At 50.9% G+C, this 27,981-nt stretch overlaps 2 protein-coding genes across 13 annotated transcripts; one reads left to right on the forward strand and one right to left on the reverse strand.

Moving 5' to 3' along the window:
* The first annotated feature begins 211 nt into the window (after window positions 1-211).
* Window positions 212-12,505, forward strand: USF1 (upstream transcription factor 1). 11 transcript variants are annotated; one of them, XM_077326240.1, is made up of 13 exons: window positions 212-449; window positions 2,675-2,760; window positions 4,262-4,311; window positions 4,962-5,074; window positions 6,135-6,188; window positions 6,279-6,380; window positions 6,912-7,119; window positions 7,465-7,552; window positions 7,811-7,869; window positions 8,791-8,885; window positions 10,419-10,472; window positions 10,705-10,833; window positions 11,459-12,505. In XM_077326240.1, the coding sequence occupies exons 2-13, from the start codon at window positions 2,753-2,755 to the stop codon at window positions 11,543-11,545; spliced, it is 1,047 nt and encodes a 348-aa protein (XP_077182355.1). In that variant the 5' UTR covers window positions 212-449; window positions 2,675-2,752; the 3' UTR covers window positions 11,546-12,505. The 11 variants fall into 11 exon arrangements, with proteins under 11 accessions (XP_077182355.1, XP_077182338.1, XP_077182373.1 ...); XM_077326223.1 differs by having other exon boundaries at window positions 213-449; window positions 4,956-5,074; XM_077326258.1 differs by having other exon boundaries at window positions 215-449; window positions 4,956-5,074; window positions 6,912-7,110.
* Window positions 12,506-13,182: 677 nt separating this feature from the next.
* On the reverse strand, window positions 13,183-27,968 carry LOC143832257 (immunoglobulin superfamily member 11-like). 2 transcript variants are annotated; one of them, XM_077326410.1, is made up of 7 exons: window positions 25,312-25,848; window positions 20,886-21,046; window positions 19,384-19,588; window positions 18,421-18,576; window positions 16,260-16,382; window positions 15,649-15,796; window positions 13,183-14,388 (listed from the first exon to the last, which is right to left on the reverse strand). In XM_077326410.1, exons 1-7 carry the CDS (start codon window positions 25,421-25,423, stop codon window positions 14,064-14,066), a joined length of 1,230 nt encoding a protein of 409 aa, XP_077182525.1. In that variant the 5' UTR covers window positions 25,424-25,848; the 3' UTR covers window positions 13,183-14,063. The 2 variants fall into 2 exon arrangements, with proteins under 2 accessions (XP_077182525.1, XP_077182535.1); XM_077326420.1 differs by lacking the exons at window positions 20,886-21,046; window positions 25,312-25,848 and adding an exon at window positions 27,003-27,968.
* Window positions 27,969-27,981: the final 13 nt, after the last annotated feature.

Consider the following 27,981-nt stretch of genomic DNA (forward strand, 5'->3'; position numbering starts at 1 on the left):
GCCCCTGCACTTCCGTCTTGCTTCCCACACACAAAATGTCTGCCCAGCGCAGCATCCGCAGGAGCGAAGGGAACAAACCGTCTCCCTCCCTCGCCGCCTCCGGGCCCCAGCGGAGCCCCCACCGGACACGAAGCCGCTTCAGGAGCGGAAGTGACGTCCGCCGCCGGGGTCAATCCCGCCCCCATTCCGCTCCCGGGTCCTCAAAGGCCGGGCGTCGGCGGCCCACGGCCTGACCGGAAGTAAACACATTCGGGCCGGAAGTGACGCGGCTCGCTGCGGCGGATCCCTCCCCGAGCGCCGAGTTTTTGTCGAGGCCGGGCCCGGACGCAGCATCCCCCGGAGACCCTCCAGCCCGCCGCGGGGGAGAGGCCGGCGCCTGCCTGCCTGCCTGCCTGGCCTGGGGGCGTCTGCGGGGGTGCGGGCGAGGCTGGCGGCCTTCCCCGGAGGAGGTGAGGGGCCGCGTCGGGAGAAGGGGCGGCCGGGGCAGTTTGGGCAGGGCCGAGTCCCGCGGAGGGCGGGCGGCCCTGGAGCCCCGCTTCGCTTCCTCGGCTTCCCTCGTCTCCGAGGACGGGGCTGCTGGCCTTCGCCTGCTTCCGCTTCGAAGTTCTTGGGCGGCCTAGCCGCGGAAGCCCCCGGAGAGCTTCGGCCGTGGATCAAGACGGAGCCCGGCCCCAATCCCGGGCCCAGCCAGGAGGTTGACTGTCCGCCAGAGCATGGGGCAGACGAGTGCTTAGCTCGCCTTTTGCAGGCAGGAGGGCCTGGAGGCTTCGTTCCTGGTATCTCAAGGGTTTTCAGGGAGAGACTCCTCTCTGCTTGACGCCTTGGAGATCCAGTGGTTGCTGGTCACAGAAGAGCTAGGTAGGCCCGAGGAGAGCTTAGTAGAAGCTGTCGTAAGGAAGCAGTTGGGAAAAGGGAGAGTGGCATAAAAGTGGAATGAATGAATGAATTGAATGTGCAGGTGAGATCCGGAGCAGGCAACTGGCCATCTTGGCAAAAGTCCTGAGAGCGTGGGGAGGTGCTGCCAGTGGGAGGAGAGAGTGCTGAGCTGGGTGGACTGTGGCACAAAATAGTTTCTTAGGTTTGGATCCCATACCTGCTTGTTCAGTTGCACACCTGCTTGTTCACTGTGGAAGCAGCTCTCTGCTGAATAGATTTCCCTTGAAAAGACATTGGGTTTGCATGAATGTATATGCCTAGTGCCACAGGAAACTTGCTCTGCATTGGAGGACCACTTCCCCAACAGAGAAAAGAGGAGTACAAGTGGGACGAGCGTATAGGATTCAAATATTGGTGCTCATAGCTTAGAAGTAGAGCAACTCCTTTCCAAGCAAAAGATTGCTAGTTCAATCCCCGGCACGTCTGGTAAAAAGGTCAGGTTGTAGGTGATGGGAAAGATCACCTCCTGAGACCTTGGAGAGCTCCTGCTGGTCAGAGTAGATCACATGTCCTTAGCGGACCACTGGTCTGACTCTGGATAAGGCAGCTTCACGTGTATCGGGTCACTTGCAGGCAGGAGGCACCAAATGTGGCAGTGAGAGTTTGACCTAGTACTGGCTGCTATTAATATTTCACCATGATAAGCTCTCTTGAGGACTTCCTGTTGAAAAGTAGGGTCCGAATTCTGTTTAAAAAGAAAAAATATCCCATGCAGTGCATGTGTGGTGTGTACTAAAGGTGGTGTTGCTTTTACACTCAGTCCACGTAACACTTCACAAAAAGCTATTAGCCAGGTCAGGGTGGGTAGGTGGAACTGGGTCACTGCTCTAAAAAGATTAGTCTAGATTTCAGGGGGTGAAGGGAAGGACAAAGGAAGCCAGAAGTAAGAAAAGCTTTTTGTGGGTAGCCTTTCTGAGACAGCTCTTGCCTCCCACCTCTTTAACCCTCCCCATTGGTTGCTGTATCCCTTGGTCAACTGAGTCCTCTGGAGACGGTTCACAATGCATGCTCCCTTGAGCTCCTTTGAGAAGGGCAAGAAAGAGGTGTTTGGTAAATAAATATCCCCTTTCCCCAGTTGTTGGAAATTGCTTATATTGGTGTACATAATTGTCACAAAGTAACCAGGAAAATATCCAACCCTAAGACAGTTTACTGTAATTTTGGGTGGAATTTAAATGTGGAATATGAAGGGGAAAAGGTTCATAGACAATCTCGGGATGTCTGCTGCTGTGTCCTGGTGTCTGGATGATGTGAACAGGCAGACTTGCTGACAGAAATTAAATCCTGTTTAAGATATGCAAACATGCACCCTGCCATTAAGGGGCACCCCTGTTGCTGCTATGGATGAATGGGTATGGGTATAGCAAGCACAGACACTCATGGCACTTCATTATACCTTTTTAGGATTATAATTTTGGAGCAGGGGGGGAAAGGGCAGCAGATAGAGGGGATGGAAGGCAGTGCAAATGGAACAAGGGCTAATAAAGGCTGAGAGGTCTGGGAATTTGGGATTTTGCTTAACCAATAAGCGAACTTTCCATGTCGTACCCTGGCTGTTGGAATTCCAAGTGTGACGTCAATGTTGAGTCAGTGTTGTGAACGCTTGTCAACACTGAAGAATTGCCGATGGGCCCCCACCGTTTGAGAACTAGCATTGCTTGGTGGCTGATGGAACTGAACAGACCCTGTCTATCAGACATCATCTTCATAATTCTGCATTGTTGTTTTCCTTTCCCAGGTTTTGGATGACCAGGCTCTGAAGAACCCACAAGCAGTATCCAGGGTCTGATCTACTGATGCATAACAGAGGAGAGAAATGAAGGGGTGAGAGCAAGGAGCTAAGATGACCGTAATGGTTTTATCCCGTTCTTCCTCTGAGGAGGTTGTCCCCATTTTATATAGGTCAGATGAGAGAGAGTGGCTGCCCAAGGTCCACCAGTGAGCTTCCGGGTTCAGTAGGGATTTGAACCTAGGTTTTCCAAGGTTAGCTTGACTTGTAAAATGAGAATAGGGACAAGGGCATTCATTAGCCTGCGAATTTGCTTGCACACTAATCCTCTTTTTAGATTCTTGAGATTTCCTTGTCTGCAGAATTTATATTGGTGGGAGCATCCTCTACAATCAGGGGTAGTCAACCTGTGGTCCTCCAGATGTTCATGGACTACAATTCCCACGAGCCCCTGCCAGCAAATGCTGGCAGGGGCTTGTGGGAATTGTAGTCCATGGACATCTGGAGGGCCGCAGTTTGACTACCCCTGCAGTGTGGTATAGTGGCTCTTCATGCCACAGAAAAGTGATCATCAGAGTGTTCATACCACAATAGTGCTACCTTCTCATTTTTAAAAAGTTTTCCCCCTGTTTCTTTGAGATGCAGGATTCCACGGGGCACGTTCAGCCTGGAGAAGAGGAGACTGAGAGGGGACATGATTGTTCTCTTTAACTATTTGAAAGGTCCCTTGGAGGAGGGCAGAGAGTGGTTTCTGTTGGCAGCAGAGGATAGGACTGCAGTAATTGGTTTAAACAATGTGTAGAACGGTACTAGCTAGATATCAGGGGAAAAAATCACAGAGTAGTTCAGCAGTGGAATCGGCTGCCTAAGGAAGTGGTGAGCTCCCCCTCACTGGCAGTCTTTAAGCAGGAGTTTGACAGATACCTATCATGGATACTTCACACTGATCCTGCATTGAGTAGGGGCTGGACTAGATGGCCTGTATGGCCCCTTCCAACTCTTACGATTCTATGAGTCTAAGAATTCTCACTTGACAAATTCTCTGTCCTACTTCAAGGGGAGAACTCCTGTGCCTTTCTTATCTGGTCATCCTACTGAGAAAAATAAACAGATTCTTCAAGTATTACATTAATTATATAATATATGATACCCATCTTCAAGTATTTAAAAGGCTGTCTTGTAGAGGTTGGAGTAGGGTCGTTTTCTCTTGCCCCGGAGGGACAGACCAAAACCATTGGGATGAAATTAATTCAAAAGAAATTCCATCTAAACATCTGGAAGAAGCTCCTGGCAGTTAGAGCGGTTTCTCAGTGGAACAGGCTTCCTCGAGAGGTGGTGGGTTCTCCATCTTTGGAAATTTTTAAACTGGATTTTAAGCTGGATAGGCTTCTGACATAGAGGCTGATTCTATAAAGGTTCAAGGGGGTGGCAGGTTACAGTGGATGAGCGATAGGGTTGTGAGTGTCCTGCATAGGGCAGGGGGTTGGACTAGATGACCCAGGATGTCCCTTCCAACTCTATGATTCTATGACTTGCTATATTTTTTAATGGAGTGGTTCCAGAGGCTGTCCCTTTCTTGTGCTTGTCCCATTTCAGACAGCAAAAACCTACAGAGACAGAAGAAGGTACCGTGCAAATCCAGGAAGGTGAGTAATTCAGCCCCCTCCCACAGTGCCTTTCTCACATTCCATTTTGGAGGACAGTACCAGCTTCCTCAAACTCTCCCTAGAAGCTAAAACAACCAGACTCAGGCTATTATGCGAAGACAGGCAAAAGACAATAATGTTAGGAAAAGAGGGCCTAACATGAGATGGGTTGACTCAACAAAGGAAGCCATGGTCCTCAGTCTTACAAGACCCAAGCAAGGCTGCCAAGAACAGGACGTTTTGGAGGTTGCTAGTTCATAAGGTCACCATAAGTTGGGAGTAATCATCCAACTTCCTGTCCCAGTTGCATCCTTCCTCCCTTCCCCTAAATTCATTTTTGTTGATTAAATTTATACCTTGCCTTTCTGTCCATATGATGACATTGGCAGAACCAAGACTGTATGAAGATGAGTACAAAATTAGTAAATGAGTACAAAATTAGCAAAAGTCCCTGTGGAAAGTAGCGTTGAGCCAGTGCAGCAGAGGCCCTTGGCCCTTTCCTGTATGCTAATTGCTGAGTGTCCCATACAGATGTTGTCCCAGTTGTTGGCTTGGCTGGCAGTGTGGAAGCAGCTGATAAGCGACAGTGTCCCTTCCCCTCTCCCCCCCCCCTTTGCGGCGTACCTTTTTCTTCTTTCCTTAAGGTGCAGTGGCAACAGGTGAAGATCCCACCAGCGTGGCTATTGCCAGCATCCAGTCAGCCACAACCTTTTCTGACCCAAACATCAAGTACGTCTTCCGAACAGAGAATGGGGGTGCTCAGGTGAGATGTGCTCACTTCTCTCGGCGAGTGGAGTCCTTTCCTCCAGTTTTGACAGTGTGCCTGGAAATGGAGAAAAGTATGGAGTAGTGCATGCCCTGAATGGTTGTTTTATTTATTCATTATTATATTCCTTCCATCCATCCATCCATTAGTTGCCCCTCTCAGCATTAAAATATAAAACTAACCTCGAATTATATTTGTAACCGCTCCTGCAGAGCGGATAAAATAAAGCAGTAAGGGCTGTGTGGGCGGAGAGAGGGCGGGGCCTGTCCATGATAGTAACTCGGAGGGGCCAATCAGGAGCCAAATAGAATGTGTAGACATATTTTACAGTGCAAGTAAGAATGGAATGGAAAAATCAGTTACACTATGGACTGGAAGTGGTGGTTAAGAGGGGCGGTTTCTAATCTGGCGAGTTGGCTTGATTCTGAGCTCCTCCTCATGCAGCCAGCTGGGTCACCTTGGGCTAGTCACAGCCCTGTTAGAGCTGTTCTCACAGACCAGGCCTGTCAGAGCTCTCTCAGCTCCCACCTCCCTCACAGGGTCTCTGTCATGGGGAGAGGAAGGGAAGGTGATTGTAGGCTGCTTTGAGACTCCTTTGGGCAGTGAAAAGCAGGGTATAAAACCCAACTCCTCTTCTTCCATTGCAAAGAACTATGCGTATGACTCCAGTCTCTATGCTGGTGTGATAGTTGACGATGATGATGGCTTGCCTTCTTCCTGTCACAGAAAGATGGTTCCACAGCTTTCCTGGGAGGCCTCTTGTTCAAGTGCTTGGTCAGGTCCTTGTATGCAGTGTGTCCACATCACACACCATCTTGGGACCATCTTTCTCAGCTCTACCCTTTACTAGTATCCAAAACACACCCTGTCTTTCACCCGTTCTATAGAAGACACTAGCGTGCACCCTCTAACAAAAAGAGACTACACTTTACCAGATTTAAATCATGTCACCTCGTGTGAGAACCCTCACACCCTCAAGATGGCCTTGCATTTCCATTTGTAGGGCTCTATTTTCCCTGCCAGGCTTTATGGTTTTCCTTTTGCATAAATTTCCCAGGAATATTTCAGGACTTCAGCAAGGAGTCCTAACTCCCAGGAGATGAGACAGGAGGTATTGAGACGGAGATATCTACGGCGGGCCTGGGTTCTCAGGCTTGCTTCCGGAGACACTCTGAAGAAGTCCTTGTGGTCTTTTCTCTAGCTGATGTATAGGGTGATACAGGTAGCTGAAGGGCAGCTGGACGGGCAGACGGAGGGCTCCGGTGCCATCAGCGGCTATCCTGCCACGCAATCCATGACACAGGTGAGTGCTGCTTGGCTTAGGCAGAAGGGGAAGGGGATGGATCGCAGAAGAAGCGCAATCTCGGTCACAAATTAAAGATTGACCACTGCATGTCGGTCAGGAGAGCTTTATTCGTTACCAGCCACCCTGAGCCTTTGGCAAAGGGCGGCATATATAGATTATAAATAAACGAAATAGACGTGGCAGCTGAAGGAAACTACAGTTTCTCCCCCCACCCCTGTCAAGTCCGTTTCTGTTTTGGCGGCTGCTGGTTGGTGGGGCCAGAGGCAGTTGGCCAGCCCTCTGAAAGACCGTTCTGAGGATATTCTTTCTGTCCTCTTTCACCTGGAATGGCCTATAGCAGGGGTGGCCAAAGTGTGGCTCTCCAGGTGTCCATGGACTACAATTGCCTTGAGCATGTGCTGGAAGGGCATCATGGGAATTGTAGTCCATGGACATCTAGAGAGCCACACTTTGGCCACCCCCGGCCTATAGCATTGTACTGGAGGGGGGGGGCGGCGCCTCACTCTTGTCACCTTTGCGTCTTCCCAGGCTGTCATCCAGGGTGCCTTCACCAGCGAAGATGCAGTCGAGACGGAAGCCGCAGCCACCGAGACGCACTACACGTACTACCCTGCCACCGCCGTGGCCGACACCAGCACTTCGGCTGGGGCAGGGACCACGGCCACGGCCGTGGTGACGACCCAGAACTCAGACACCTTGCTCGGGCAGGCCGCGTCAACAGGCACCGGTCAGTCAGGTCGGCTTGTCCGTGAGATGGGCCCAAAGAGCTTCCTCTGGTCTGGCAATGAGCCTCCCTACTCCCTCCCCTCCATATAGCTATCTGGCCTTTGCATTTCGGAGTGGATGTGGGGGGATGCTTCCTTCTCAGCCTCCTGTCTCCCCACCGAGGTGGGACAAGTTGTATAAACTAACTGCTGAGGCCAATTCCTCCACTGCACAAAAGGCCCACCTGAATCCCCGGGAAACAAACTCCTTGTGCTTGGTGGGAACCCAGGGCAGTAATGACACTTAGCAATTGCTGCAGCTCCTCCAGGGCTGGGCGCCTCTTTCCCTGAAATCCTTTCTCTCGTTCTGAATTTAGGGCAATTCTTTGTCATGATGTCCCCGCAGGAGGTTCTGCAGAGTGGGACGCAGAGGTCCATTGCTCCCAGGACTCACCCCTATTCCCCGTGAGTGCTCCTCCTCCTCCCTGCTGTCCCCCAGCCGCCCTCCCCTCCCGCTTGGGGCATTGGCCACCAGCATCTCCATTGTTCTCCCTCCTGGGAGCGACGTTAGCAGCACGGTCTTCCACTTGAGTGCACGTGGAGGCTGGCTTGAGAACGAGGGGCCGCTTGGAACCGGGCACTCGAGGGTGGGCCTTGCCTCTGGCTTGCACAAGCAGTAAAGTTGGGTATTCTCTCTCCACCCCCCCCCCCCCCCCCGGGCAGAAAGTCTGAAGCTCCACGAACGACTCGGGATGAGAAGCGCCGAGCGCAACACAATGAAGGTAAGCTGCGAGGTGTTCAGCTGGGTTCCGAAAATGAAAGGTTGGCCCTGGTTCCAGCACATAAGGGATCTCCCCTTGCTTGCCTTTTTTCTCAGCTGAACCATCCTAAGCGGTGTTGCCTGATCCTCTTACGGCAGCTACTCTGTCCCTCAATTGTTTGCCTTCTCCTGCGTCTTTTCCAAGCCGTACAGGGGTGATCAAACTGTGGCTCTCCAGCAATCTGTGAACTACAATCCCCATGAGCCCTTGCCCTTTCCGTAACTGACCCCCGTCATGCAGATTTCTTGATTTGCTCTCTGGGGTAAAGTTCAGACTTTAAATATAGGGGACAAGCGAGTTTGCTTTTGGGAGACGGAGTGGTGGGAGGAGCAAAGATTTGATGAGGCATAACTAAATTCCTGCTTCCAGGATTCCAATTGCCCAGAATGGGACAGTCTTCAGGGGAAGCACAAAGTGTGTAGCTGTCTAGTTACAGTGGGTGGCTTTGCCACCGCTTGCTACAGGTGGGGTGGGATGGAGCGTGAAGAAGGAGAAGAAGAGTTGGTTCTTATATGCCACTTTTCCCTACCCGAAGGAGGCTCAAAGGGGCTTACAGTTGCCTTCCCTTTCCTCTCCCCACAACAGACACCCTGTGAGGTGGGTGAGGCTGAGAGAGCTCTGACATTCCTGCTTGGTCAGAACAGTTTTATCAGTGCCGTGGTGAGCCCAAGGTCACCCAGCTGGTTGCATGTGGGGGAGTGCAGAATCGAACCCGGCATGCCAGATTAGAAGTCCGCACTCCTAACCAGGACACCAAACTGGCTCCCTGACGATCTCCCAGGTTCATTCTGGCTCACTGTTGTATCTGATCCACGTTAAGTGGGATGATCACAAATCCCTCTTTCTCAGTCTGTGGTGTTCGTTTTCCTCCCTGTCTCACAGTGGAGCGGCGGCGCAGGGACAAGATTAACAACTGGATTGTGCAGCTGTCTAAGATTATCCCAGACTGTTCAATGGAGAACACCAAATCTGGACAGGTGAGGGGGCTCGGGTTGGTCTGTATCTAGTGTGGAGGCCATCTCCCTGTGCCACCGTGTGCCCTGTAAATTGGGCCCGTAAACACAGCAGCCAGAGTCCTTGTACCTGGTCCATGCATGAAGGAAATGGTGGAATCTGGCGTTTGGTGTGGGAGGCAGGATGGAGGAAGCCCACCTAAGTAGCGCATTTTGTTGTTGTCGAGGTCAGCTGGGAGAAGGACGTGGGGCGAATATTTTTCTCTCTCAGCGGTGAGAAATATTAAATGCAAGAGCCTTACTGGTGGAATCATAGCATTTGAGGCCATAGCCGCCCCCTGCCTGCGCTGACAAGGCAATTTTTTATCCTTGGCAGGGAACAGTTTCTGCCAACTGGAATCATAGAATCATCGAGTGGGAAGGGACCTCCAGCGTAATTTAGTCCAACCCCCTGCCACACAGTGCAAGAAATTCACACGTGTCTGGCAGCCAAAATCTCCAGCTCCTTAACCACTAGAATAATAGAGTTGAAAGGGACCTCATGGGTCACTATCCATGAGGAGGCGAGTTAGAATTGCGCTGGAGTGGATTGAAAACTTAGATATTAGTATTTGGGGTGGGGGTGGGATTGCCCAGTTTGCCTGCATAACCCTTGTACCTACTTGGCTACATATTTTATATGCTTCCTGTGTGTAACCCTGCCATATGAGCGATAAATAAGCAACCTTGCTGCTCAGAGGTTCTTGGATTCTGTTCAGGAATCACAACAAAGCACAGCTTGTTCTAACTGCAGTTGCATACCGTGACCGTGGTTGGAGTTTCCATAAGTGCCAACTGGCAAGCCACGGTTTAGAACAGGCTTTCTCAACCAGGGTTTCACGACAGCCCTGGAAGGGTTTCCTGAATGGCTGGGCATTAATTCCTATCTATTATTACACTTGTTAAACATTTATCTGGTGATACGACCATATATGGCCATGTCAGTCTGTTCCACCCCACCCCCAAATGGCCAACGATGGGCCTGGAGGGGGAGGGGAGGGGACCCAGGTGATTGTGTCCACAGCTATGCTTCCCAACCATATTCTGCACCACTGTGCCACTTCCGGGGCTTCTTGGTGCCCGAGGAATGTTTCAGGGGTTTCTCAAAGGTAAAAAAGTTGAGAGAGGCTGGTTCAGAACCAGGAGTCTACTCACCAGCTCCTGGTTCCTTGTGAAGTCTGAACTGACAAGCCATAGTTAAGGGCCATTGCAATCGGCACCTGAAGTGAGCTTGGACTTCTAGAGTGAAACCCCTGCTTCTAGCCATGATCACGTATTCTGGTTTGCCAGTCAGCAGATCTCTCTCTGCCACCCCCTCCCCTCCCCCCCCCAGTTCAGACAACTTTCCCAACAACAATTTATAGGCTCACTTCATATTCTGGATCTGAGAATTTGGAAATCACATCAATATGTACTAAAGCTCCCCTTACCTGTCCTGGCATCAAGGCCTTTGAGGTCCTGAAAAATGGCAGAGGTGTCCTTTTATAGAACAGCCCTGTGTTTTGCCCCCCTATGCAGCACACGACAAAAGAGAGGCTGCTTGGGCCATTTTCCAGCTATGAGGAGGGCAAGGTAATGCAGGGCAACCGTTTTGTGTGTCTGTGTGCGCGATTGAGTCGGTGACCGCAGCCATGGGAAAGGAGGGGCACATTGGAGCCAGGAGGAGTTGGCTGCCCCACCAGGAAGTGGCTCCCCGGGCTGGTAGGATCTCAGGCCATTGTTCCCCCCTCCCCTCCCCTCCCCCCCCCCCCAAGGTGTGGCTCTGCTTCTCCCTTGTCCAGCTGAACCTTCTGCTTCTGTGCAGAGTAAAGGGGGGATCCTGTCCAAAGCGTGCGACTACATCCAGGAGCTGAGGCAGAGCAATCTCCGACTGTCGGAGGAGCTGCAAGGGCTCGACCAGCTGCAGATGGACAACGAAGTGTTGAGGCAGCAGGTAACAGCAGAGATCCCTGGGTAGCCAGGCAGGGAAGGTGGGAGGGAGGGATTCACCATGTACCCCTCACGCGTATTTGGGGCAAGTCTAAAACGGCATCTAGGGATTAGGATGCAGGGGAGAGATGGGCTTCTGGAGAGATCTTGCTTGCTGCACACGTCAGAACAGCCCTCCTTCTCTGTGTTAGCTTTTGAAAGGCTCAGGAGCCTCTTCCCCTTTGTGAGAATGGCAGTTTAACATGCTAGCCAGTGTGCTTTAGGGCAGGCATGCTGCCTTCCCTGGATCTGGATCGGCACAGCTTTCAGGTTGAAAGAGGCCTCAAGGGTCATCTAGTCCAACCCCCTGCAGAATGCAGGAAATTGACAACTCCCTGCCCACCCACACGGACTCCAGTCCCATGCTCAGATGATGCCCAGAATCCCTGGTCAGTCTGGCCTAGAGGAAATTCGCCTCCTGACCCCAAAGTAGCAATCGGCATTTCCCTGGGCATGCAAGCTTTGAAAAATCTTCAAGGTGGAATGGGTGAAGGGGGGGGTAGCGGGTCCTCTGCCCCCCCCCCCCGCTTTCCTCGCCCAGCCGCAGCTGATCCTCTTGCCTTTTTCTCTGTCCTCCTCCTGCCGGGCAGGTCGAAGAGCTGAAAAACAAGAACCTGATCCTGCGAGCGCAGCTGCGCCAGCACGGCGTGGAGATCATCATCAAGGACGCCCACTGACCTGCCACGGTCAGGCAGGGTCCTGCCCAGACCCCACCGCACTCTTCAACCCAGCAGAAGACGGGGGTCCTCTGTGTGTGTCCCCCCCCCTTCCTCGCCCCCGCCAGCCAGTGCTTCCAAGCCAGGCGCCCATTCTGACGAGCAGAGCCGGAAAAGCAGCCAAATCGGTCTGGGACCAGGGACTGACCTCAGGACTCTGCCTCCCCTCCTCGGCTTGGCCCCCCTCTGAGCCGGATGCTGCCTCTCTTGACAAAGTACTTCCTGTTTTATAGCTGAATTGTGTCCCTCTCGTCTCACCGTTCATTCCCCTCTTTTTCTTTCTTTGCCGAGCAGCAACACCCATCTGGGCACTCAACATGTCTGGCACATACGCGCATGCATGCAAAGTCACGTCGCCACGGTGCACGTTCCCCACACGTTCCCTCCCATCCCACCCCCCCACACACAAATAATTTCCAAAACGTCTGCATTGTCCGCGCCAAGGATCCTGCCGTGTCATAACCGTTCAGCCCACGGCCCGGCTGCCTTGCCGCCAGCACTCAGGCCCTGCTTTATGGCTTCCTCCGGGCCTCTCTTCCAGCCTGGCCTGGTCTTAACCCCGTTGAGCACAGAAGACTGCAATCGGGGCTGTGCCTGGTAACCTCTCGCCTCGCTGCTGTAAGGCCAGGAAGGGGAAGTGGAGCCCTGCCCTCTTCGGAGAACCCAAGGCAGTGCCGGGAGACGCCCCTCCTGTGCCCTCCCCCTTCTCGATCTGAATCCTCCCCCCCCCCGCCCCCCAGCCAGATGATTAACTCCAGTCTTGAACCATGGAAGCCGAGTGCGAACGGAGGTGAGATCGTGCCGGAAGCAGAAACCGTCAGCCTCCCAGGGGCACTTTGGGATACCAACGTACTCGATTCACTTCTCCCTCCCCTTTTATAAAAAAGAAAAACAGTAATAAATTTCTAAATTAAAAAAGTGTAGCGGAAAAAACACTGGTGGATGTTTGCTTCCTGCTCGGGGGTTGCCGGTGGGCCTGGCTTGGCTTGTAGGGGCGGGGATGGTGGGCCTGGGGGCAGGATGGCCTCTGCTCTCACTCCTGGGCAGGGCAGCTGCAGCCCTTCCGAAGCATTCGTGCCAGGGAAAGTCAGAATGAGGGTGCCAAACTCTGGCCTCAGGCATTTTTTGGTAAGTGTGATGCCAGGCTCTCCTCTCCCTGTGTGTTCCCCAAAGGTGACATGTCTCATGCCTGCCCTTCTGGGAGCGACCTAGTTTTTAAAGCTGGGTTTTTTTGGAATCTGTGTTTTACTGCCCAAAGGTGTCTTCGCTTCCTCTCCCCACAACAGACACCCTGTGCGGTAGGTGAGGCTGAAAGAGCTCTGTAAGAACTGTGACTGGCCCGAGGTCACCCAGCCAGCTGCGCGTGGAGGAGGAGTGGAGAATCCATCCCAGCCCTCCAGATTAGGTGCCACTACTCTTAACCACTCCACCAGGAAGGAGGAGGAGGAGTTGGTTTGGCTGCATGTGGAGGAGGAGCAGGGAATCAAACCCGGCTTGCCAGATGAGAAGTCCACACTCCTAACCACTACACCAAACTGGCTCTCTGGAGAATAGCTGGAGAATAACACAGAGAGAAAGGATTTCTTTTTGCATGGAGATATTGCAAACCTTTTATTCAAGTATCCATGGGTGAGTGGCTTTTCATCACATGAAGTCTTTAAAAAAACATTGGTTCATTCTAGCTCACCTCACTTGGCTGTGGGTCTCGGGCAGAGAAAGCCTGCTGATGGAGAACTGGAGCTGCCAGGAATTTGAACCCAAGTTTTCCGCTGCTGCCGTATTATGTGCTCTGAAAACTGCTTCCTCTGAGTTGTGTGACCATCAGCACATCACTGCAGGGTCACTTGCTCAGGCTAGCAGCCTCTGGGGACTTTCCCAGTCTAAGGTAAAGGTAAAGGTATCCCCTGTACAAGCACTGAGTCATGTCTGACCCTTGGGGTGACGCCCTCCAGCATTTTCATGGCAGACTCAATACGGGGTGGTTTGCCAGTGCCTTCCCCAGTCATTACCGTTTACCCCCCAGCAAGCTGGATACTCATTTTACCCACCTCGGAAGAATGGAAAGCTGAGTTGACCTTGAGCCGGCTGCTGGGATTGAACTCCCAGCCTCATGGGCAGAGCTTTCAGACTACATGTCTGCTGCCTTACCACTCTGCGCCACAAGAGGCTCAGTCTGCCCTCCATTTTAACAAGATGCCGGAGCCTGAATTTGGGAGCTCCTTGCCCCAAATGAAAAGAACTCTTGACCATCTCCCGTTTGTTAACCTCACTCTTCCAACTTATGCAGTCAAACAGCCTTGAGCAACTTGGTCCGTGTTGACGGTGTATTTTTCTTTACAAAGCCCAGAGCCCTCACACAGCCTTAAATACGCTGGCCTGGCAGACAGGATGCTCCTGGCAACCAACCCCAGCCTCCCAAATCCACCTGCTGGCTCACATTAAATGCTTCTGATCACCCGTGGGCGTTTTGGGGCTGCTGCTATACCAGAAATCCCACGGGCCTCTGGGAAGGGCCCGGAAAGGGCTGCTTCTCTTCCTCGCTTCCCGTGGAGGATCCGTGCTGCTCCGAGAGGCTGCTGCTTCTCTGCCTTCCCTGGGGTGCTAAGGTGGGCTCCCGTAGCCCTCCGGGAAGCGTGACCTGGCTCCCAATCCCAGGCTGGGCTCTCCATTCGCGATGGGCGTAAGTGGTGTTGGGTGTGGAGCTCGTGAAGACCCAGAGAGGCTGGGTGACAGGCCTCGAGGGTGAAAGGTCCCCGGGGGGGCTCTTGGTAACGATCAGCCGCCCCAGGGAGAGATTGTCGAGTCTGAGAGGGGAGGAGAAGACGGCCAAGAGTTAGACACGTTTGCAGCATTGGGATCCTTACTGGCTCAAATTCTGTGCTACGGCATCCCCCCTGAAAGCCCAGTGGCACAGACGCCAGGAGCAAGGGGGGAATGGGATGCAGCTTAGGTTGCCAGCCTTCTGGTCTAATGCAGCAGGCCTGATGTGAGGCTGCCCTGAGGGAGGGCAGCCGTCAGGGTCCAGCGTAAACAGGAGAAGGGAAGAATGAGCTGTTTATACCTCGTTTTTCATTATCAGAAGGAGTTGCAAAGCAAACGCCCTTCCTTTCCCCATAACAGACACCCTGTGAGGTAGGTGGGGCTGGAAGAGAACTGTGACCAGACCAAGGTTGCTCCTTCAGTGGAATGACTACAGCCATTTTGGGGTTGTGCCTTGAACCCCTGCATCAGCTAGGTGGTGGGCTGGCAGCCCATTATGACTGTGTCGAATGTTGCAAACATAAAACCCCACACTGTTTCAGGACATAGTGGAAGGTTATCGCTGTTCTGAAAACCTTCAACTCTTAGACTCTTAACATCATCTAGCATAGCTGGCAATGTGACCAAACAATCTTCCTACTTAAATTTATATATACCGAAATCATAGAATCAGAGCTGGAAGGAGCCTCCTGGTTCATCTAGTCCAACCCCCTGCACTATGAAGGACACTCTCACAACCCAATCGCTCATCCACTGTAACCTGCCACCCCCTTGAGCCTTCACAGAATCAACCTCTCCGTCAGATGGCTCTCCAGCCTCTGTTTAAAAATTTCCAAAGATGGAGAACCCACCACCTCCTGAGGAAGCCTGTTCCACAGAGGAACTGCTCTAACTGTCAGGAACTTCTTCCGGATGTTTAGGCGGAATTTCTTTTCAATTAATTTTATCCCATTGGTTCTGGTCCATCCTTCCGGGGCAAGAGAGAACAACCGTGCACCGTCTCCTGTTGGATCCCCTTCCTGACCCTTTCAGAATAACAATGTGTGCCTAAAATTGAATATGGTTTTGTTCAGTGTTTTGCTTTTTGGTGCTCTCTCGGGTTGTAAAATCTTATCGTACTCCCCTCTTGCCTTGCACAGCGCTCTGCTTGGACAGGCTCGGCTCTCAAAGAGCTTGAAGGTAAACTGCAGCATTTAGTAACGCTAAACATGCCACAGGCAACTACCCTGAGATTCCCCTTGGGGGAGGGGTCTCCAACATAGGTGGATTTCCATCATGGATAAAGTGTGCAAGGAAAGGCTTACCTGATCTCATTGTATGAGTCTTCCTCTTCCCACTTCTTCCTGCTGTGATGATGGAGCCACAAGACCAGCGCAAAGAGGGTCAGCAGGATGAGGCCCATGAGGAGCATGAGGATGATCCCCACCAGCAGGGAGGTGCTGCCACGAGGGGCTGAAATGCAACAGGGCTGATGTTAGAACTCAAGTGCCACCATCTTGAGTTTTCCCTTCTGTCTCTGTTAAAAGGGGCAGCCCAGCCAAGTCAACCATATTGCGCCAGATGGATCAGTGGCCTGACTGGGAAATAAGGTTGCTTCATATCCTCCCCTTTAAGGCTGTATTGAAGAAGATTTGGGTTTTATACTCCGCTTTTCACTGCCCAAAGGAGTTTCAGAGCAGCTTACAATCACCTTCCCTTCTTCTCCCCACAACAGACACCCTGTGAGGTGGGTGAGGCTGAGAGAGCCCTGATATTACTGCTTTGTCAGAACAGCACTATCAGGGCTGTGACTAGCCCAAGGTCGCCCAACTGGCTGCATGTGGAGGGGCGGGGAATCAAACAGGGCTCGCCAGATTAGAAGTCCCCACTCCTAACCACTACACCAAGCTGGCTCCACCGGCCCCAAGATACTCACCAACGTGTACCCGCAGCTCCAAGGAGCAAGAGACAGAGCCCAGCATATTGGAGGCCGTGCAGCGGTAAAGGCCAGAGGCCTCTGTCGTCAGGTTGTGGAAAGTCAGGAGGATGCGGTGGTCGTCTGCCCCACGTGAGATCAGGGAAAGCAAGCAGAGGGTTAGGATGGCCCAGCACCCTTCTTCCTTGCCACGGTTGGCCAACATTCCCCTCTGGACCTCCGCTGGATAAACAGGAGGAGCTGAGGCTTCCCTACAGTGGTGACTTTCTGCCTCATTCACCAGTCTGAGCCAGAACCTGCACTGTCCAAGATGCACCTGCAAAGAGCTGTGGTATGCATGCCTTGGCCACCACTCAAACCAAGATGTTGGACTAGACCAGGGGTAGTCAAACTGCGGCCCTCCAGATGTCCATGGACTACATTTCCCAGGAGCCCCCTGCCAGCTGGACTAGACGGATCTTGGTCGGATCCCATCAAGGCCATTCTTGTAAAGGATCTTAGAAAATTAGGACGGGCAAGTCTGGCAGTCGCTATGAACCCTGATAACCTAAGAGCAAAGCCTCCATAGTCAGACCCAGTTTACCTCTGGGCTGTGTTTAGAATCATAGAATAATATTGGAAGGGGCCTCATGGGTCATCTAGTCCAACCTCTTGCACTATGCAGGACACTCACATTCCTATCACTCTTCTACTGCCACCTGCCACCCCCTTGAGCCTTCACAGAATCAGCCTCTTTGTCAGATTAGATTGTAAATGGCTCAGGAAGAGTCTATCCCACCAATCCTTGGGAGAGGCCCCTGTTTGAGAACGCCCCTGGGAGAATAATTGCCCCTTCAAGGACAAGACTTGGGTGCCCATGCTGTGCCCCTGTCATTGGAAGGGCAGCTTTTTCCAATTTCCACGTTTGCACTATGGACACTCCTAGAGGCCACTCCCTGAAGACACGGATTGCGCACAGATGAAAGCTCCGGTGCTATTCTAACGGACAGGCTAGACAAGATAAGAACCAGGGCTCTGTAGGTATTATGATGGGCTTCCTACTTCTCTCTCCCCCCCACTACACACACATACTAATCCAAACACTGCCTCTGAGTACCAGGTGCTGGGAACAGACAAGGTTGCCTTGAGCACTTTCCCTGAGATGTCTGGCTAAACAGCCCAGAGCAGCCTTTCTCAACTTTTTCACCATTGAGAAACCCCTGAAACATTCTTCTGGCTTTGAGAAACCCCCAAAATGGTGCGATGGAAACATAGCTGTGGACACATGTTGCAGGGGGTTGGACGATGACCCAGGAGGTCCCAACTCTATGATTCTATGACATGCCCACCTGGAGCCCCTCCCCTTCCCACCCGCTCCAGTCCCATCATTGACGGTTTTGGGAGGGGGTGGGGGATCAACATGGCCATATATGGTCATGTTTCCTGAAAAGCTCTTCTACCAGGCTTTCGGGTCAAGGCAAACGAATCTACCACCAACCCAAGTCCAAGGGCCCCTTCCACCATCAAGCTGCACTCATAACAGAAGAGCAAATGCATAGTGCAACAAAACTGAACCAAATATTCATTGTTGGATGTTAAAAAGGACCGGTAATACCAAGACGCCGTATTATGTTATATGTTGTAAACTTTCTAAATCGTTTTTTAAAAAAATGTTATGTATTCCAAATCAAAATGTTATACGTACCACATTATAAAGGTTTTTTAATGTAAACTCCCCTGAGTCACAAGGGAGGGCGGTATATAAATATAATTAAATAAATGTTCAACACATTTAAAAAACATATTAAAAATGAAATCCCACCCATTCAGGAATCCCTTCCAAGGCTGTCAAAAAGCTCCAGGATTTCACAAAACCGCAGCCTAGAGAGATCCTTCGATCCACCAGGGTTTTTTCATGCTCTTGCCAAAGGATTAGATGATTTCCTAGTGGCTTGGATGGACGGCCAATGAGGAATGGTATAGCCAAGCTCCTCCCAGCACCCCTTAGCAGCTTTATTAATGTTTACAGATTACAAATGGGATTTCAAGTGTCTTAAATCTCCATGCATTTTTGAATGTGTAAAACCAAAGGCCAGCTCTGCTTCCGCTAATAGGACAACTGGTTGTCTCACAGCTAAGCTCTCCTCCTGACCCCTCCCCAACTTTCCCGTACTCTTGATACCTCTGTAACTGGTCACCAAGGGCTGCGTGGCAGGCGGGATCTTCTCCCAAACAAAAACAGGTGCGGGCATTCCTTCATCAACGGTGCATGAGAACTGAAGAGTGCCTCCCTCGTCCCCATCGCCCTCACTGGAGCATTTTGGATCAGACGGCGGCACTGCAGGACAGAGACTAATATTACTGGACCTGCTTTGAGTGGTGTTTGCAGCTGCAACGACAGATCTGCCATCTTACCCTCTCAGAGGCAGTTTCTCCACAGTTACGTCCCAAGCAGCAATAATCAGAACAAGTAAGATCAGCTTGGCAAGAGCTGAGCTGCTCCGTGAAAGCTTTGCAAGAGCTCATCGACATAATAAATGTATAAATGAGTGGGAGGTGTGGGCAAGAATCCCACATACCAGCTGTGGGACTCCATAGTCCTGCCCCTCCCCCCATCTCACACACACACACGCACACATATATTCCTTCCCCTTTCCCCTCTTGCCTCTCCTTCCTGGTCCCTCCCTACTCAATCCCTCCCCTCCATACACTCCCCCCCCGCTACCCCGTTGCCTCTCCCACCCACTCCTCCTTCCAGGTCCCTCCCTCTTCCACTTCCTTACCTGTCGCAGGAGTTCCGGTGGCACACCAGAGCTCTGAGGCCCAGGGCTGGGCCTTGGAGTACTGCTGGCAGTGGTCACACATCTCCCTGCTTTCCTGGCCTGTCCCCACTCTGTGGAGGGCAGGGTTGGGCTGGGAAGCAGAGTGCCACTGTTAGTGGTGCTCCAAGGCCCAGCCCTAGGCCTTGGAGTGCTGCTGGCAGCGGCCACCAGCTACTAGTGTGCTCCCTAAGGCGGGACAAAAGACGCCCCACGTCAGTTATCATTTCCGTTTGAGGGAACGTGCTAGTAGATGTGTTCCACATCAACAAGCATTGGCCTGTGTTTATGGGGGAGCTAAGGGCTACAAGGGTTTGCAGTTATACCAAACACAGTGAGCTGGATGACCCCGATGTTGGGCGTGGAGGTATCCGGTGGGTTCATCACGCTGCATTGGTAAGTGCCACTGTCTGTGCTGCGTGTGTCGTTCAGGAGGAGGGTGGCGCTCCAGGTGGGAGAGAAGGCAAAGCCCACCCGGCCTGTGTAGTGGGAAACGCTCTCCACCACCTCTCCCTGCTCGTAAGCAAGTACCTGCGGAGCAGAGGAACCCCAAGTGAGATGATCAGCCTTGCTGGACAAAGCGTCAGAATCACACCTGCTGTGCAAGAATTCCTGCGTTCATTGGCCTGTTGAGCCAATGAACTCTCTTTCCCCCTTGGAGGGGAACACCATTCCTTGGGGGAAAGAGAAATCAGGTTTTGGGGAAGGAGGGGACCTTGCAGGGTGGGTGGAGCACAGGATTTAAATCTCCTTGGTTCGGTCCCCAACAGACCCATTTAAGATAAACCCTTTCAGTGTTGATAATACCAGGCTATAGTGAATAACAGTAACAAAAAAAAAATCCCTAGTTCAAGCATGGGCTAAAGGGGTGTGAACTTGGTGAAGCTGAGAAAATATCTTGGGGTTGTAGTAGTTTCTTGGATGAAGCTTCGGCCCTTGACCCATAGCAATCAGGCTTCTGTCCTGCGCATGGGGTGGAGACTGGACTGGTCACCTTGATGGATGATCTCCAGCACCAGCTGTATCGGGGAGGTTCAGCTATCCTTGTGCTTCTTGATCTGTCGGCCACATTTGATGTGGTCGACCATGAGTTGTTAGCCCACCGCCTCGTTAGGGCTAGGATTAGGGGGACCGTGGCTGGTCTCTTTTCTCCAGCACCGGACACAGTGGGGGAAGAGCTGTCTGGCCCCTTTGCATTCCCCTATAGGGTGCCGCAAAGGGGCAATACTCTCCTCCACACTATTTGTTTGTTTGTTTGTTTAGATTTCTATACTGCCCATTTCTTTGCAGCTCTGGGAGGTTTACATTGAACATCATATAACTTACATGGAATGTTATACAGACTATAACATCAAAATGACTTTCAATAAAGCATCAAAAGATTACAAAACCACATTGTATTGTGTGCAGAATAGGCCCTGGTGGAATGAGCTCCCAGAAGAGCTGAGGGCCCTATCACAGTTCTGCGGGGCCTGTAAGATGGAGCTCTTCTGCCAAGCATTTGGTCGAGGCCGGGCCAAGAAGATCAGGTCCATCCCTATAGAGGCCCCTGTAGAGGCATGCCTTTGGTCAACTGGGCAGGGGCACCTCTCCCAAAGATGACGCTGGACATTGGGGGGCAGTCTGCCTTGGCATTATAGGTTGCGGCCAGGGCAGGGAGAGGGATATAGATTATTTTCCATGCCATCGAGGTCTATTGCCATTCTTGTTTTATGGGGTTTTATTCTTTTATTGTAAACTGCCACGAGTCGGACAGGTTTTGGGAGTGGCGGTGGATAAATCCAGATATAAATAAATCTAAAAAAGCAAGACTCTTGCTCACACTCACTTGTTGCGGGTGGCTGGGGTCCGCTGTTGGGACAACCGTCCAGATGATGTTGAGGCGGTTGAGAGGTGCCGTGGTGTGGAAGTAACATGGCAAGAGGACACTGCCCCCTTGCACCACTTGGATGCTGTCCGCCGCCACTGACACTTTCACTGCCCCTGCAACTTGGAAGAGAACAGAGGGCTCCGTCCCTGATAGGCCACGCCTGTCTTCCACTGACGATTTCTGTTTTGCAATGCCACTCATGGAGAAGTCCAGAAACCAACCTGCCTGGTCTATTTTTATAGCCCCCACTCTCCAAGGAGCTCAGAGCAGCATCCTTATTGTGACCGCATAAGAACCCTATAGAGCCGATTGTGGTGCAGAGTGGTAAGGCAGCAGACATGCTGTCTGAAGCCCTGCCCATGAGGCTGGGAGTTCGATCCCAGCCGCCGGCTCAAGGTTGACTCAGCCTCCCATCCTTCCGAGGTCGGTAAAATGAGTACCCAGCTTGCTGGGGGGTAAACGGTAATGACTGGGGAAGGCACTGGCAAAACCACCCCGTATTGAGTCTGCCATGAAAACGCTGGAGGGCGTCACCCCAAGGGTCAGACATGACTCGGTGCTTGCACAGGGGATACCTTTACCTTTACGAACCCTATAGGGTTGACTTGGATTGCCTACCTCCAGGCGGCACCTGGACGTATGCTGCTATGAGAGTCAGGAACATGGAGAAAGAAAGAGGAAGCCTCTCTAGTAGGTTTTGCCATGCCAAGCCTTGTAACCCACAGTAAGGCTAAGGGTGGGGACACAGGGGGGCATGTGGGGTCACTGATATTGCTACATCACTTCAGGGGGAAACTCAGCTCTAGGAATCACTGAACACTCTGTAGTAAAACCATGTCATTTCTGGCAACTCCTAGGCAGAGTCTGCACCTACTTTGTTTATTCCATGATCAATCTTGTTGAATTCAGAATGATTTGAACTCGGTTCTTCCTCTTCCCCCCCTCCTCATTGAAACAAAAAAGTGTTCTGCAAATGGTTAGGGTAGTTCAGAAGAGGGGGGGGCCAAGCACAGCCTCTTTCTTTCTTTTCTTGGAGGGGAAGGGGAGATGATCGAAGAAGGCAGAGAAGGGAGAAAAAAATCCAAGACCGACAGAAGTGGAGAGAAATTAGGGGCTTCTCCTTTAAGGCAAACTTGTCACAAGAGCAGCTTTGGCCAATCAGGGGTTCTCTTCCACAGAGCAGAGCCCAGATTCAAAACAGGCTCCTTTCTCAATCCGATTCTTAAAATATTGAGGCTTAAAAGCACTCTAAGATATCGAACAATAAAAGTAGGATCACTATGGATCAATCCTGCTTGTTGCAGAAGGAAAATTGAAATCGGCAAAAATCAAAATGGAAATCGCATTCTGTGTTGATGGCAGGGACTGAATCAACCTGGGATTGGAATAAAAGCTCCATGCAGTTTACACCCTAGTGCCATCCTGGATCACTTCCTGGTTTTCCTTGGAAATGACATAGGGACATTGGTGATGCTGTTTTTCAGACAAAGGAACCTGCCAATGGGAGATCTCCCATCACAGTGGGAAGTCTGGCAGCCCTAGTGCCTAGGTTGCTCCAATTGTAGCTATTTAGACATAGTCCATTTAATTGTTTGTTATAGAGTTAGAGTGGCCAAACTTTGGCTCTCCAGATGGCCATGGACTACAATTCCCTTGAGCCCCTGCCAGTGCTGGGAATTGTAGTCCATGGACATTTGGAGAGCCACAGTTTGGCCTCCCCTGTTATAGAGAATGCAGTGTATGTGGGTGTCAGTCTGTTGTATTCCAATGTTTTCGGTTTATTTCCCTGCCTTATCATTTCAAACCTACTTGCAACACCAGCTGGCCATCCAAGGACTGATGGAAGCAGTGTTGGGGTTTCCCATAGCTAATATCCCCTTTACATGTCTCTGTTTTTTCAGGCCTCCTTTATACCACCCACTATTCCCTTGGGGAAGAGCCTCTTGTGGCGCAGAGTGGTAAGGCAGCGATATGCTGTCTGAATCTGTCTGCCCATGAGGTTGGGAGTTCAATCCCAGCAGCCGGCTCAAGGTTGACTCAGCCTTCCATCCTTCTGAGGTCGGTAAAATGAGTACCCAGCTTGCTGGGGGGTAAACGGTAATGACTGGGGAAGGCACTGGCAAACCACCCCGTATTGAGTCTGCCATGAAAACGCTGGAGGGCGTCACCCCAAGGGTCAGACATGACTCGGTGCTTGCACAGGGGATACCTTTACCTTTACGAACCCTATAGGGTTGACTTGGATTGCCTACCTCCAGGCGGCACCTGGACGTATGCTGCTATGAGAGTCGAGCGACAAACAATGAGGATCAATTCCCCAAGGATAAAATGGTTGCTTTGGAAGGTAGATTCCATGGCGTTATCTGGCTGAGATCCCTCCCCTTCCCACACCCTCTTTCCCTCAAGCTCCGTCCCCAAATCTCTTGGTGTTTCCCAACCCAGAGCTGACTGTTAGAATAGACATACCTGAAAAGTATTGGGGAGAAGCGATCAACACTGCTAACTACCTGCAAAAGAGTTTACCTACTGAAGGTGCTACTAGTACACCATATGAACTATGGTATGGGCACAAGCCCAGTGTGAATCATCTAAAGGTGTTTGGATCACCTGTACATTTCTCCAGAATAGCGTGCCAAGATAGACCTTCGTGCAGAAGAAGGCATTTTAGCTGGCTACGCACTGGGATGCAAAGGATACAGAATCCTTGACCCACAAACAGACACAGTCAAAACCAGGGGTAGTCAAACTGCGGCCCTCCAGATGTCCATGGACTACAATTCCAATTCTACAAAAGCTGGCAGGGGCTCCTGGGAATTGTAGTCCATGGACATCTGGAGGGCCGCAGTTCGATTACCCCTGGTCAACACTGACAACCCTAGAAGTAGGTTAGGCTGACGGAGAGGGACATTAACAGCCCCACACCCTGGAAATTGTTCTCCAATACATTGGCAAGGATTCATTGTGGCAGTGCAGGAGCTACAGGGCATTACCTGTCATGCTATGCATTTGTGAATGCTTTAATGCTCTCCACCACACACACACACATACACACACGGTTATGCACTGAGGACAAGAAGATGCATCCATTACCCATTCAGATTTGACTTTTGGTGATTTGGAGGAAGGGGAGACGCTTGATTCTGGAGGATCACACCTCAAACACTTACATAATTCTTACAAGATAAAAATAGAGGAAACAAATGATTAGGCAGGAACAGAGAACAGAAAATGGGGACAATCCCAGACTGGACCCTGGCAGATTTCACTCTCTTATTACTGCCGCAGAGACTGCTGGGGATGCGCAATTCCTAACTGTACTCTTGACTGGATAACTTGCAGGCCGGAGAAGAACAGTTTGTCAGAAACAATGAGGCTGTCTTTTTCCTTCCTCTTGTGGGAGCCTCCGGGAGTGGTGTGGAATGAGAACGGCCCCTCTGGTGGGTTCCCAGGCCACAGCATGAATTGAAGCGCCTGCAGAAGTGACAGCTCTTCAAAATAATTGAGAATAATTGAGCAGGGTTTTTTTTTAATCTTTCAGGGAGGAACAGAGGGGACAACCAACGGAGCTGCAGCAGAGAGATGGGACTGAGGTTGGTTGCCTTTAGACTGCCCTCCTCTGACCAACTAACAATTCCTGCCCTTGGAAGCAGTCCTACCCTGGTTCAAGAGGGTCAGAACCTCTGGCATCAGGGGAAGTCTCCTTGCGCTATGGGGATGTGGCACTGTTAGTAGGGTGGACCTGTGGGTTCCAACCCAGGAAATGTTTTTACTGCAACAAGTCTGTCTTACTGCAGCGTCCAGCAGGGACCAGCCAAATGGGAAGCTCACAAAGAGGGCATGAAGAAGGCAGCCAACTCTGAGGTGCTCCCAGTACGTAGCCTCCTGGGATCTAGTGCCTCTACACATGGAGGCTCCCATGTAGCTATCCTAGATGGTAACCGACCCAGAAAACCATCCTCCACAAATCTGCCTGATGCTTTTGAAAATTTCATCTTAGCTGGCAGTTTGGAACCAAAGCTGTTCAGAAACAGGGCATTCTGCAAGTCAATTATATGTTGCCTGGAAAAGGACCTTCATTCATCCAGCCTGGACTTTCTGTTGAACAGCTTCACCCGTCAATACCCTCAGCTATTGAGACAGAGAAAGACCATAACCCTGTCCCTCTTCACTCTTTCTGTACCTGTCTCACTTTTATAAACTTTGTTTCTCCCCGCCTTTCGGTCATCTACACACACTTCCACCAGGTAACACACGCACCAGCACAGAGAGCAACGGAAGCACACAAACCATGCAATGAATTAAAATCCCCTTCCTGGTTTCTTCTTCCACCACTCTGGTTTTCCCAGGAGAATGTTCTCTCTTTTTCTCCTCATTCCCTGCGTACCTGTTACATAGCTGCAAAGGATCCACATGGTCAAGACCATGCCGGAATGCCTGAGTCTTCTCTTGTTTCCAGGGAGCATGGCTGGGACGGTCAGTTTAGCCCACGAGCGCATCCATGCTGTGACCGACTCCACCCCAGAGGAATCCTCACCAGGGATGCGCCCTCCTCCCTTCCCGACCCCTCTGTGATCTTCTCGACTCTTTCCCTCCCTCTCTTCATCCTCCCAGCTCTGTTTATCTGCCTCTCCTTCAGCTGGAGTATTGAACTGCAGATTTTTCAGGACAGGGACTGGTTATTTCAAGAAGACATGAACATGTACAGCACTCCAAGGTTTCAGGCAGAGGGGAAGGGGCTGCCACAGCCCTTTCTAGAGGAAATCTTTTCTTTTGGAGATGCTGTTTTGGGAATTGCCCCCGAGCTAGGGAAAGCACCCTGGAGATCAACAGCACAGTCTGAATAGCACTGATATTGTAAAATATGGCACCCACTACAATTCCGCCTAAACCACTGGGCTATCGGTAAGCGTTAATTTAATGTTCTCTATACTTTTCTACTGTTCTGTGTTGTGTGTTGCTACCACTTTATTATTGTAAAAATAAGTTTACCTGTTTTCTTTCTGTTTTATGTGAACCGCCCGGAGCCTTCGGGGAGAGCAGTATATAAATATAATATACAATAAATAAATAAATAAAAATCCACATTGTACCTTACAATTCATGGAATTCTAAAAATGCTACTCATAAATTGTACAGCAATCACTGTAAAATACAAGTCATGTTTGTGAAACGACAGAGTTTCTTTGATTGCTGGGATCTAACGCTATCAGACTTTGAGTCTACCCATACAGCAAAATAAGGAGAGAGAAATCTGAGGTAGAACAAAGCTTGAGTCTAGTGGCACCTTTAAGATTAACAAAGTTTAATTCTGAGTTTAAGCCTGTGCCCATGCAAGCTTAAACCCAGAATTAAACTTGGTTGGTCTTAAAAGTGCCACTAGACTCAAATAATGTTCTGTTGCTTCAGACCAACCAGGCTAATTGTTGGAAGAAATCTGAGTTCAAGTGGGCTGTACTACTTTAGCCTTCAGGGGAAGGGAGTCCCATTCTTGATGTTTCCTTCAGCTAAGAGCACTTTGCAAATAAAAACGAAGCCAGAGTAGTGAGAGACTGTAAAATATCCCTTTGCATCCTGTGCTGCTTTGCCATTTCCCAGGAACGATTAATGCAGGGAAACTTGGAAAAAAATAATTCCTCCCCCCCAGTCTGAGGTGGTATAGTTTTGTATTCTTTTCTTCAGGAATACACTTCAGGGCCTTGGCCTCAATAAGAACAAGCTGTTCCTTCTTTCTAGAAATTTCCAGAGCAATTCTAAGCACTGTTGCAGTCCTACTTTAGAAGGGTGAAACTTTGCTTAGGAGGTCTAAATTTTGTGAGTATAACCATCACTTTGGAGTAGTCCACAGACTCCAGTCGGATTTTTCCTGACTGGATCTGGTTCAATCATATTCTGCACAGCAGTATAAAAAGCACTTATATCTTGGGCCATGCACACTCTTGCCCTTACTCAGTTTGAACTCAGGTGTATATGTATTTCTGCCAGATGAAGTTATCGGCACATGCATCTGATGAAGTGAGCTTCCGGGGAGGGCGGTATATAAATATATAATAAATAAATACATAAAATCTGGCTCACCTGAAGGCTCTTTGTTGGGGTGCAGAATAGCATATTCTAGCTTGACCAGGTTTTGGATCCTAAACAGGATCAGTACTTGGATGGGAGCTTGTTTGAGAGACTGCAGAAGAAGCCAATGGCAACTTTTTTGTATCTATTGATCCATGACTGTGAATAAATGATTGATTTATTGCTGAGTTCCAGACAAAGGTAAGAATCAAACCTGGGTCAATTTTGTTCACTGCTAAAGTGGCAAGCCCAAGAGTGCATTTCTGGGAGGAAGCCCCATTGAACAACATGGATCTTCCTTCCAAGTAAACCTGGTCAGGATGATTTTCTTAGTGTTTTAGAACGCAATCCAATGCCCACTGAGCTGGATCCAGACCAGATTTTCTGCTAAGAGAAGCACTTCTATTAGTAGAACAGAGATTTCCTCTTAATGATTTGCGGGAGAGGAAGACTCTTCAAGGGACCCGACTCCGTGTGGGAGACTAGCCACCTCCTCTTCCCAGCCCCGCCCCGAGCAGCAACTCCGGCTATTCTGATAGGACAGTCACATTCTGATACGTCACGCTTGGGGCTCGGGGAGTATGGCTCAATTCCCATCCCGCTTCAGAAACGTTTCTCGGTCCTCTTTTCAGGCAGCGTCTGGCGAGCGTGAGATAGGAAGGCGAGGACCCCTCGCTGCGCCCCGGGCTGACGCCGGAGGTTTTGCATCTTTCTCCCCGGGACTCGCGCTTCTCGTGCCTGGGCGCAGCAGCAGCGGCAGGACCCGTTTGAAAAGCCGTCGATGCGTTTATTTTTTGCCGTGCTTGTTTTTCCTCTTCGAAAAGTCTTTGGCCATTCCCTCTTTGCAAGCCCCGCGGGAAAGAAGAAGAAGAAGAAGAGTATATATGCCGCTTTTCTCTACCCGAAGGAGGCTCAAAGCGGCTTCCAATCGCCTCCCCTTTCCCCGCCCTTTGCCCAGAGCGGGGACCAGGGGGGCTTCCTCGGAGACCCC

This window comes from Paroedura picta, chromosome 1 (assembly GCF_049243985.1).
Source record: "Paroedura picta isolate Pp20150507F chromosome 1, Ppicta_v3.0, whole genome shotgun sequence".
Lineage (NCBI taxonomy): Eukaryota > Metazoa > Chordata > Lepidosauria > Squamata > Gekkonidae > Paroedura > Paroedura picta.